This window comes from Geotrypetes seraphini, chromosome 7 (genome assembly GCF_902459505.1).
Source record: "Geotrypetes seraphini chromosome 7, aGeoSer1.1, whole genome shotgun sequence".
NCBI lineage: Eukaryota > Metazoa > Chordata > Amphibia > Gymnophiona > Dermophiidae > Geotrypetes > Geotrypetes seraphini.
In genome coordinates, this window is record NC_047090.1 from 82,308,832 (window position 1) to 82,321,382 (window position 12,551).

A 12,551-nucleotide genomic window follows, 5' to 3' on the forward strand; every position below is an offset into this window, starting at 1 on the left:
TTATACTGTTACAAGGTTTTGATTTAGAGCAGGGGTGTCAAGGGCTGCAATCCAGTCAGGTTTTCAGGATTTCCCCAATGAATATGCATGAGATCTATTTGCATGCACTACTTTCATTGTATACTAATAGATCTCATGCATATTCATTGGGGAAATCCTGAAAACCCGACTGGATTGCAGTCCTCGAAGAGGGACTTTGACACCTCTGTTTTAGAGTAACTGGTAAAGGTCTCATTACACATTTGCTGATATTGTACAGACCATTGTTTTGTGCAACTATTCCTTTGAGACAGTTTATGGGAAATTTGTACAATAAGATTACTTCAGTATCTCTCTACACATCTCCTATGTTCCCCTCCGTGAACTCAGTTCATTGGGCAAGTCTCCTATCCATACCTTTCTCCTCCACTGCCAACTCCAGACTCCGTCCTTTCTATCTTGCTGCACTGTATGCATGAACAGATTGCCTCAGTCATTATGTCAAGCTCCTCTTCTATCGGTATTCAAATCCAAGCTAAAAGCCCACCTTTTCAAGGCTGCTTTCAACTCCTAACTCCCAGTCACCCTATAATTACTTTTATCCATCCTATCATTCAATCTTCAAGTGGTTCCTCAACTCCTTTATGCCCTGTGTGTCCAAATTAGATTGTAAGCTCTTCTAACCAGGGACCGTCTATTACATGTTTAAATGTATAGTGCAAAATGTATACAAGGACGTATTGAAATCAGATTTTAGTAGCTGGACATCATTCACACCACATTAACAAAGACCTTGTGACTACACACCATAAAAAAGGCAACATATGAAAAATGATATATATATATAAGACAACGGAGAAAAATGAACCTCAATTGTGAGAGGCCAGGACTACACAAGTGCCTGAGCCAACTCACATCATCACGGGTTCATAAAAAAACTCCGTGTACATTTAAATAATTCTCATTCATACGTTTTTTCAAAAACTATTTTTCTTTTTCAAACTTTTTCTGTATGAGCAAAGTCAACAGTATTAACAATCTATTTTTCAGTGTGAACCGGAACCAAGCTAACCAAAAATTTAACGAGGGCAACAGCTCAACTTCACAGGTGTAAATAGTTGTAGAGGCATGAAAATAGTAACAACAATAAGAGAAAAAAACGTTCACTCATCTGAAAAAACAAGATGGTTCTAAAGATTCCTCAGTTCGTGTCCCAACAGAAAAGTCTTTCTGTTTCTCCTAAAAGGCTACTTCAGGGGAGTATTGCATTGTCCAGAAATTTTCACACTTCTTCCACCACAACCAATATAAAGCTGGCTCCTCTCCAAATGTATAGTGCTGCATATGCCTTTCAGTGCTATAAAAATGATGTAGTAATAGTAGTAATACCTATTTATGGAACAACAGTTCCCAAACCTATCCTATAGCCTATCCTATATCCACAACCAATTAGACATTTAAGATATGCAAAGTGATTATGTATATAACAAGTCTGGATATTAATTTTTCAATGCATGCAAAGCTCATGATTATTTATAGTGGGTATTCTGAAACAAGGCTGGCTGTGAGATCAATAGGATAGATGTGGAAACCACTGCTGTGGAAATGCTGATATAATGTATAATGATACTTTTTTTTTTTAATATATTTTTCAGTTGCATTGAAACGTATGTTGAATTTCAATGTGCCTCCAGTTAAAACTGGCACAGGAGAACCAGTATGGAAGGTAAGAGGTTTAATAATAATATTGCTAATTTTAAGACATACTTTGAAATCATGAGCCCATGATGGAAATATTAACTGATTTTATAGAGTGTTAATGTTCTGACAATCTCCATAAAAAATTAATTGTTGTTTTTATTTTTTTTAAGATGACCTAGAAACAGGTTTAGTTACACGCTATTTTTGCTTCAATGATAAATGGAAATCTTTAATTGGATCTAATCTCACCATGAGTGGATCAGACTCCAATGTTTTAGAGGTAGCTAAAAATAATTACCAGTGGGAGACAAGATCTGTTTGGTAAGAGGAGTAAGGGAAGACCTTGGACCTATGTTATTGGCAGAGTGGGTAGAGGAGGAGGAACCCCTTTGTAGCATCAGGCAGAACCAGTCGAGGGTAGTTAAAGCTGTTAGTGCTGTAGTGTGAGACTGGAAAGTCTTGAGTGTCAAAAAGGCAAATGATGTTTAACGTGAACAAGTGCAAAATGATGCATGTGGGAAAGAGGAACCCAAACTATAGTTATATGATGCAGGTTTCTATGTTAGGAGTTGCCGTCCAGGAAAAGGATCTAGGTGTCATCAATGAGGGGTGGCAGCTAAGAAAGCAAATAGAATGTTAGGAATTATCAGAAAAGGAATGGAAAACAAAGATGAAAATGTTATGCCTTTGTATCACTCTGTGGCAGTGTCTCTCAAACTGTGTGCCATGGCACAGTGGTGTGCCCTGAAGAGATTCCAGAATTTTACTTTATTTTTAAAATTTCCCTTCATAAGTATAGGCTAGAATAGATAGCATGTATGTTGCATATACAAGAGTCTGTCAAAATGTTATGAGTATAGGCAGTCCTTGGGTTAAGAACAGCTGACATTTTTAAAGCTGTTCGTAAGTTGGATTTGTATGTAACTCAGAACTTGTAGATTTTAAGATTCTTGCTGATTACCCCTACTCCCAGTTGATAAAGGGGCCAACTGTCCCCAGCCAGTGTTCCCTCTAAGGTTCAGCATGCACAACCACACACTGTTCTTAATGTGGCCATGCATCATTCCTGACTCTGCTGCAGGAGAAGTATAGGAATCTATGCCACTGGAAATACTGCTCCGTGAAATCAAATGAAGCCATGACTGCGTTCTTATGTTTAAGTTGTACTTAAGTTGGGCGTCTAATTCGGGAACTGCCTGTATCTGTATGCATAAGGATACAACCACCCAGACAAACATGATTTGTCCTTGAAAACTAATGGCAAGTAATTTTTATTTTTTATATTTTATGCAGTAGTTATCCTAACTTGAGCAACAAAGCAATCAAGGCTTTATTACTATTTGGATCTTCTTATCTTTGCAAACTTGTGGATGATGAAATGTGTGTGGATGATGAAATGCGTGTTTGCTTGTCGACTATCAAGCTGCGTTTTGAGTTAATTTGCACTTGAAAACAAGCAATTCTAACTACTTCAGTTTCACCATTGTTACAATTACCCATATGTAGCTTAAAGAACTTTAAATAACTCTCAAATTTTAATTTTTGTTGGTTTTGCAATGTGCCGCGAAAAACATTTGTTCCGTTTAGTGTGCCAGAGCAAAAATAGTTTGAGAGACACTGCTATATGGTGCGACCGCACCTCAACCACTGTATGCAGATCTGGTCACCTCATCTCAAAAAAGATATAGCAGAATTAGAAAAGGTACAGAGAAGGGCAACCAAAATTATAAAAGGGATGGGATGACTTCTCTATGAGGAAAGGCTAAAGTGGCTAGGGCTCTTTAGCCTGGAGCTCAGGGGAAATATGATAAAGGTCTATAAAATACTGAGTGGAGTGGAATGAGTAGATGTGAATCACTTGCTTACTATTTCCAAAAATACTAGGACTAGGGGGCATGCAATGAAACTACTAAGTTGTAGATTTAAAACAAACTGAAGGAAATATTTCTTCACTCAAACTCTAGAATTTATTGCTGCAGAATGTAGTGAGAGTGGTTAGCTAGCAGGGTTTAAAAATTAGTTCAGCTATTTCCTACAAGAGAAGTCCAGCTTATTCTCCAAAACAGCTCAACAAGTAACTGACCTCGGGGGGGGGTGGGGGAGAGGACTTTTAAAATTGATAACAGTGATGCAGTGGCAGAAATCACACTCAAATCACTCTTATTTTCCATCACAGAACAGACAGAAAGCAAATCTGCTTTTAAAACTCACTGTGATCAACTTCACCACTCCCCCCCCCCCCAATTTCTCAATTAAACCACCCTCCTTTTAGGGAGTTTTATTATTATAAAGGTCTCTAGTTGCATTAGGCAGCATAATTAGATGCAGAAACACCAGCTGACAGAAATGCCAAGAGGCTGTGGAAATGAATAGCAAACACATTGGCTCAAGAACAGAGAACCAAGCATCTCCTTGGAGGGGGAGACCTTAAAAAATGCCTGAGAGAAACCCTCGTAGCACAAAGGCAGAAGTGTTCAAGTCAATGGGAGAAAGAGGCACAGGCACTGAAATTAGCTGACTGATAAAACAGCAGGGAGACCTCTCACTCTCAGAGCTTGAAACACAGGTTTCAAAATGGCCACAGGTGCCAGTGACTGAGTTATAAAACTGTGCTCTGCAGGAATGCAATGGCCCCACCACCAGCAATGCCATATCTGAAAGCTCTGATCCTGAGGGATATCCCAGATTCTGCCTTGCCAATGCTTTTCGCGTCCCAGTGAGCCAGCAGCACTTCATAGTCCTAGCTGAGATAGAAAGAAAAATAAACTTATAGGTGTACTCGCCACTGAAAAGGGCTGACCGACTTGAAGCAGTGGCTCAGAACTAATCCAGCTCCCTCCAAACTGTGGCCGCAAGCATTTAGATGATGCAAAAAAAAAAGCCCTTTTTTGGTGAGGAGGGAGAATGGGGCAGCGGCATGGAAGGAGGATGGGATGGAGAAGGGATCTGGCACCACCAGATGTACCCCTTAAAGTAGGCACCGCTTAGCCTAAACACCCCCAGCCTTACTGAACTGAGAAACTCAGAACAGAAGCAAAGTAGCATGAAGACCAGGAGCTTATGAGAGACCATCTGGGAGATAGAGAATACTGGCTTACCAGGAAGCTTACCATCCTCTATATATGACAGAGCTCAGCCTTTGTGTTCTCTATCTCCGCCTGTTGATGGATGGTCATAATCCACTCGTCTCGTCTCTGTATTCATCTGCTTCTGATAACAAGGAAGAAGTTAATTAAAATAGTAGAACATATTTGCCAGACTAAAGACTTTATTTTTTCCCCAATTCCTACTTTTTGTCTATACCAACGGCTCATGAGTTAGCTACGTACTCCAGAGACACAATAATAAATCTCAGAACACAAAGTGGTGGTTAAATACAGTAGCAATTTAGAGAATACTGTTTTGGGGTTTTTAACAAAAATCCTGACGATCGGGGTGTTCCTGCTGATAACTGTGGTAAAGCTTTAATTTGTTTCAACCATCAGATGTGCTTTGTTTATTAGTAAGATTTTCTTCTGCTTGTGGACTAGATGCCTGCCTGTCATACTTATTTACAGCTTTTTACATGGTTTTTGTAGGATTATTTGAGCATGGACAATGTCCTTCCAAGGCATGGGATATTTTATTAATTCCTAACCTTAAAAACTTCTCTTTAGACAATGGACAAATTCATTTATAGGTCCATTGTTGTTAATCCCATTTTTATAAAAAGAGTGGAGAGTTTAGTGGCATAACTACCTGAATATTTATATTTACACAATATTCCTCAAAACACCTAGTCAAGTTTTCAGTACTGAAACTTTACTGAGTTAATTCCTCTCTGAAATTACGTAACTTCTGTCATGGGGATGGCATGCTGTGGTCCAGAAGAGTGGAATAAGCTTCCATCTTTCATTAAGCAACAAAAAAAGTTTGCAAGCCTTTAAGAAATTGTTAAAACGTCATCTGTTTTGTATGAAATATACAGTATGACTTTATCAGCTTTTCTATGACTATTTCATGGTTTGTTCGTTGAGCTGATCCTTTTGAGATGGGAGGGTTATCTGGTGGTGATAATGTTACGTCAGTCTGTTATGTAATCTGGTGCTGTTAATTTTAATTTTAGTAAAATGATTGAAATGTTATTTATGTATATTTATGAATGTGTTGATGTACTTCTCCTTGTACAAGGCGGATTATAAATAAAAGATTTACTAAGAAGAATAAAGTGAAATAAGCATTTTGGGCAAAGTTCTGAATTAGTTTGAAAGTTTTTCATCCTGTCATACTTATAGCATGAAGATGTCTAATTGTATTTCAGAATCTTAGACTACGAGATGTCGTACTTTGGGGGAATATCCTTCATCTCCTACATTTATAGTATGATGTGTTCTTTTGGTTATGAATTGTCCCAAAGCAGTGTAGTATTTGCAGTCCTTGATTCTATCCATTGAAATCTGTGATGCAGTTCCCATAATGTACCAGGATAAGGTTATACCATTTTATTGCGGTTTTTTACAAACCTTGTCAACCATGGACCCCTGAAGAAGGCGTGTTCTCCGAAACACGGACCATGTCGGGCCTCTTGGCTTGTAGTAAGGTGGTAACATTTAATTGCATTAAATATTTGATATAATAAACATAGCCTGCATCTTGTACATACTAGTCTGCAGTTTTCTTTTTGCTTCTCAACTTACCTGTGACACTTTATTAAAAAAACAATTACCTATCTCTAGGAAAGCCTACTATTCTTCTCTGGTAGTCAGACATACCAGAAATTAAGATGGTTAAAGAATTTAAATTATCTAGGGGCCCTTTTACTAAGCTGTGCTAAAAAGTGTCCTGCACTATAGCGCATAGGTTTTCTGCATACTGGGGCTACTTTTAGCATAGCTGTAAAATGGATATATATTTTCTTTCCACAATTAATGGCCATGCACTAATTTCCCAATTAGTGTGTAGCCATTAGAATAGGAGCACTTATTGACACCTATTTTGTAGGTGGTAAGGGCTTCCATGTTAACCATGTGCTAATTGATTAGCATGTGGTGATGTAGCTTTGCTAGCCGATTAGCGCTGGGCATGCCCATTCTCTGCCTCTAAACAGGTCCCAGTATTAAACTAAAAACTATTTTGTAGCATGTGGTAAGCACACAAGATCTGAAAACTGCTGTGGGACACCTGAGCGAATCCCATGGTAATGGACTTTTAACCTTTCATAAACATGTGTTAGTGCTTGCTGCAGCTTAGTAAAAGGGCCCCTTAGTAAGAAGGGCATTTTGCGTCAGATGAAGGGCTTCCCTCTAATTCAAAGCATATGTGAGGAAAGGCTTCGGGATTAGCCATCGGCCCTGTGTAGGAAGGAACGCTACCGGTGACCTGATGAGAACAAGTGCAGCTGGACCTGAAGGAAGGTAGCACACCCGTGGGAACCCCGAACTAATCACTCCAGAATCTGCTGGATCCCCCCAACTGGAGGGGATCCCTGTGGGATTCCCATTCCTCCCATTCCCATGTTGCTCTCTAAATGAGAAACCATATAATAAGCCAAATATCTATGATGAGACTTTGAAGTGCTGAGGATCTAAAACCTAAAGAATTTAAAAAACCTCCACAAAATCTTAGGTTTTTTAAGTGTAAATTGTATCACCTACCAGTAAGCAGCATTTAAATTGAGACACAAAGTGTAAAAAAAAAAAAAATCATAAGAATTCTTGAACCTCAGATCGTATGCCTGGAGGATGAAAAAAAAATAGTCTGACTTTCCCTGAAAAGTAGCATTGTGAACTCGCAGGGGATTTAAAGTGTTTACTGTATTTTAATTTATATGCTTTTATGCTTTTTTTTTTATGTTACTTTACTACCCTGGCAATATTGTCAAGGTTGTTGCATAATTGTTTAATCTGTAGAAATTTCTCTTTATATACGAGAAAATATGAGTTATTTTCCACTAATTTTTCTGTGTTGGGGAAAAGTTTCTTATGTGATCATATGTATACTTTGAAAGAAAGATGGGAAAGGGGTCAGCTCATGGGTAATGCAGAGGGATGCAGGACCTTATTTGAATAAGTATGAAGGAGCAGTACAGCGGGGCAATGTGCAAAACACAGTCGCTGAATGATAGAGCTAATCCTGGAGATAGATTTTTTTTTAATATTTTGGGGCTTGCATGCACTGGAGATGGGCCTTTTTCAACTGAAAAGAAGCTTTGAAATGAGAGGACTTAGAATAAAGATGAAAGGGGATAGACTCGGGAGTAATCTAAGAAAATACTTTTTTAATATAAATGGTGGAATGACCTCCTAGAAGAGGTGGTAGAGATAAAAATTGTATCTGAATTCATGAAAGCATTTAGATAGGATCTTTTAAGGGAGAGGAAAGGATTGTAGAACTTAGTTGGTATAGAGGGGCAGACCATTTAGTATTTCTCCAAAAGCAGGCAGGCTAACATAATCTCATTATGAGTATTGTCATCCAGCAAAACTTGTATGGGAACTATTCTCCATCTTCTTTCCTTAGAGTTTTGAAGTGGTGCACCATTAATACACATGTTTTTCCATCTGCCACTGTTGCACAGGACCTATCCAGTTATCTTTTTTTCATGGAGCATAGCGGACACACTGTTTTGGTGCTTCCCTTCAGCTGACATCAAAATCAGCTTTTTCATATTTTTGCCATGTCTTTAATTATTGACTCGCTCATAAATTCTGTCATTTTTGTGCAGATTTTTTCCCCCACTATTTGCCTTAGTTCTGTTTTAAAATTTCCTTTCTTTACCATTGACCTTCTCTTGGTTCTGGTAGGCTTAGGGTACCCTGTGGAGTACTTTTCATCATTGAGTCATTATAGTTCACTGCAGCTATTTGTCTGGATATGCCCAATAAATATTCACAGTAGTTTTAAGAAATGTTTTCATTGCAGCAAGACTATATCCATGATGGATACTCCTATTATCCCAGGACAAGCAGGCAGCATATTCTTGACTGATGGGTGACGGCACCGACGGAGCCCCGGTACGGACAATTTTAGAGTGATTGCACTCTAAGAACTTGGAAAGTTCTGGTAGGCCGCACCGCGCATGCGCGAGTGCCTTCCCGCCCGACAGAGGCACGCGGTCCCCAGTTTCTTAGTTTCTGCGGAGCTAAGAAGACGCGTTTCTTTCAACGGCTGTTAAAAGTTCTTTTTTCTACTTAATATCGCCTTCCCGCTCGCGTAAACCTTTTTGGAAATTTTATTTCCGTTGTTTCTTTTCTTTAAAAAAAAAAAACTTAATTTTTTTCTTCAGTTTTCGGTTAGCCCCGGCTCGAGGCCTCGGCCTTCGATTTGGCAGAAGCCATATTCACTTTCATGCCCCCTCAACCCGGGTTTAAAAAGTGCCAGCGGTGCGCTTGACCAATTTCACTGACAGACCCACACAATTGGTGTCTGCAGTGTCTTGGTCCTGACCATCGAGCGTCTACCTGCTCCCGCTGTGCGACTTTAAAGAAGAGAACACTTAAAAACCGCCAGATACAGCAGCAGTTATTGTTCGGCGCCGAGATGTCTGATTCCACACCACCGGCACCGACGTCGGCTCCATCTCAGTCGGCACCTACTTCGTCGACACCGCGCCAGCGTCGCACCCCGCAGGTAAGCCGGCTAAGAAGCCTTCCCCGTTGGAGCGTCCTCCGGTCTCAGTAGCAGCGAGTCCAATCCTGCCGACCACGAGGCGCCCACGGAAGCGCTCCGCTCCGATTGAGGTGAGCCCCTCGACATCGGGTTCCTCTTCGGAGTATAGAGCGGCATCCAAGGTACCGCAGAAGAAAAAAGCGGTACCGGTGCCTTCATTGGACGAGCACATTGCCGCAGTCCTGCAGGTCCAGCTAAAGGAACAACTCCAACAGCTACTCCCTGCTCTTTTGACTCCGAGCCTTCCAGTCCCGGTCCGGTCTGAGCCGCCGGTACCGACGGTGCAGCAGCCCCCTTTGTCGGCATCCACTTTGTCGGTACCGGGGCACATCACTTCTTCGGTATCAATGCCAGTCTTGGCACCGGAACCGAGACACCAGGCTGTTCAAACATCGGCACCGGCACAACCCTTAACATCTCCCGGTACCGGTTCACAGAGGTCTGGTAAGTCGACTCATAAAACTCGGCACCTAGAACCCTCCACACCGGAGTCACGAGACCGCAGTTTTCAGGTGAGGGACCCTGATCTGTGGGGTGATTCAGAAGAGCCTTTCCTCTCTGAGGGAGAGTGTTCATCAGGGGACGAGGATCCTTCTGGTTTTGATCCATCTTCCAAACCTGATGCAATTTCTTTCACCTCTTTTCTTAAAGAGATGTGTGACTCTTTATCTATTCCCTTGGAGGCTGAATCCAAAAAATCCAAGGCATTTTTAGATGCTCTTGACTTTGACCAGCCTCCAAGGGAATTTCTCAAGTTGCCTCTCCATGACATTTTAAGAGAGACATTTTACAAAAATCTAGAGACACCCTTGACCATTCCAGGAGCTCCCCGTAAACTGGACTCCTTATATAAGGTTATACCAATTTCAGGCTTTGACAAGCCTCAACTCCCCCATGAGTCTTTATTAGTAGAGTCTACTTTAAAGAAATCCACGGGGGCTAGTGTATATGCTTCCGTCCTTCCTGGCAGGGAAGGTAAGGCCATGGATAAGTTTGGCAAAAGGCTGTATCAAAATGCAATGCTAGCGAACAGGTCAGGAAACTATGCTTTCCATTTTTCCTTTTATCTTAAGCATCTTATTCAAAGTTTGTCATCTTTTGAGAAATATCTCCCTGACCGTAAGAAATCAGCCTTTCGCCAAACTTCTTCATCGCTCTTGCAACTGCGCAAGTTCATGGTCAGATCAATCTATGACACTTTTGAGCTGACCTCTAGAGCCACGGCTATGTCAGTGGCTATGCGACGACTGGCCTGGCTCAGAGTGTCCGAACTCGATGTCAATCACCAAGATCGACTGGCCAATGCACCTTGCTTAGGGGATGAGCTGTTCGGAGATTCCATGGACTCTACTACTCAGAAACTTTCAGCTCATGAGACTCGATGGGATACTCTCCTTAAGACAAAGAAGAAGACCCCAACTTCTAGGCCTTTTCGTCAACAATCGGCCTACCAACGAAGGTTTGTGGCTCGTCCCTTACCTCAAACACAGCAACAACCCAGGTGTCAAGAGGCAGCAACAGAGGCAACCTGCTCGACCTGCCCAGCAGCAACAGCAAGTGAAACCTCCTCCTTCTCAAAAGTCAACTCAGCCCTTTTGACTTGGTTCTCCGGGACATAGCCAATCTTCCTCCTTCTACTCATCTTCCACAGCCCATAGGAGGACGCCTTATACATTTCATAAGCCGTTGGGAAATCATCACCTCGGACCTGTGGGTCCTCAACATCATCCGCCACGGCTACTCTCTCAACTTTCAGACACCTCCTGCCCAAAGTCTGCCAAGAGAGTCTGCTTTCAACACTCCTCGGTCTTCCCTCCTTCTTCAAGAGGTTCAATCCCTCCTCCTTCTGAACGCTATAGAGGAAGTTCCTCTAGATCAGAGAGGGCAGGGATTCTACTCCCGTTATTTTCTAGTCCCCAAAAAGACAGGAGATCTAAGACCCATTCTAGATCTTCGCGATCTAAACAAATGCTTGGTCAAGGAGAAATTCAAAATGCTTTCTCTGGCCACTCTTTACCCTCTTCTCAATCAAGGCGACTGGCTATGTTCACTCGATCTCAAAGAAGCATATACCGGTCAATCTGGCCTCCAGACAGTACCTACGCTTCATGATCAATCGTTGTCATTACCAATACAAGGTGCTGCCCTTCGGTCTTGCCTCCTCTCCAAGAGTGTTCACCAAATGTCTGATTGTGGTGGCTGCCTTTCTACGATCTCACCACCTTCAGGTTTTTCCTTACCTGGACGACTGGTTAATCAAGACCAATTCATCTCAGACTGTTCTCCTGGCCACCATCCAAACCATCATGTTTCTTCAACTTCTGGGGTTCGAGATCAATCTACCCAAATCTCATCTCATCCCCACTCAGAGACTTCAATTCATCGGAGCTGTCTTGGACACAGTCCTCATGAGAGCGTTCCTGCCATCCAACCGTCTTCAAACGCTTCAATCTCTGTGTCAGCAGGTGCTTCTACAACTTTCCATCTCTGCCAAGCAAATGATGATACTCTTGAGTCACATGGCCTCCACAGTTCATGTCACACCCTTCGCACGTCTTCACCTGCGCACTCCTCAATGGACCCTAGCTACCCAGTGGTCCCAAGCGATGGATCCTTGCTCGCGTCACATATCTGTCACATCATCTCTTCGTCAGTCTCTACAATGGTGGTTGATATCCTCAAATCTATCCAGAGGTCTTCTGCTCCATCTACCTCCTCATCAACTAGTCATCACCACCGACGCCTCCCCTTATGCCTGGGGAGCTCATTTGAACGAGTTCCAAACTCAAGGCCTTTGGACAGCCCAGGAAAAGAAGCATCACATCAATTTCCTGGAACTCAGAGCGATGTTTTATACCCTCAAGGCATTCCAACATCTTCTCTTCCCTCAAGTTCTCCTGCTGTGCACAGACAATCAAGTTGCGATGTACTACATCAACAAGCAGGGTGGGACGGGCTCTCGCCTCTTGTGCCAGGAAGCCCAGAAGATCTGGACTTGGGCCATAAATCACCATCTATTCCTGAAAGCTATCTACATTCAGGGAGAAAAGAATTCCTTAGCGGACAAGCTCAGCAGAATTCTCCAGCCTCACGAGTGGACACTCGATCCTTTCACTCTACAATCCATCTTCGCTCAATGGGGCACTCCTCAGATAGACCTCTTTGCAGCTCCTCACAATCATCAGCTGCCCCTCTTCTGCTCCAGACTCTACTCTCCTCACCGT

General features: G+C 42.0%; 1 protein-coding gene across 3 annotated transcripts in view; it reads left to right on the top strand.

Annotated features, from left to right (window-relative positions):
• The window catches only part of SCFD1 (sec1 family domain containing 1), a 248,396-nt gene that overhangs the window by 18,862 nt on the left and 216,983 nt on the right, over positions 1-12,551 (top strand). For all 3 annotated transcript variants that reach the window (XM_033952477.1, XM_033952475.1, XM_033952476.1), the window contains exon 2: positions 1,635-1,705. In XM_033952477.1, the coding sequence (XP_033808368.1) occupies positions 1,635-1,705 (71 nt within the window). The remainder of the gene's footprint in view (positions 1-1,634; positions 1,706-12,551) is intronic.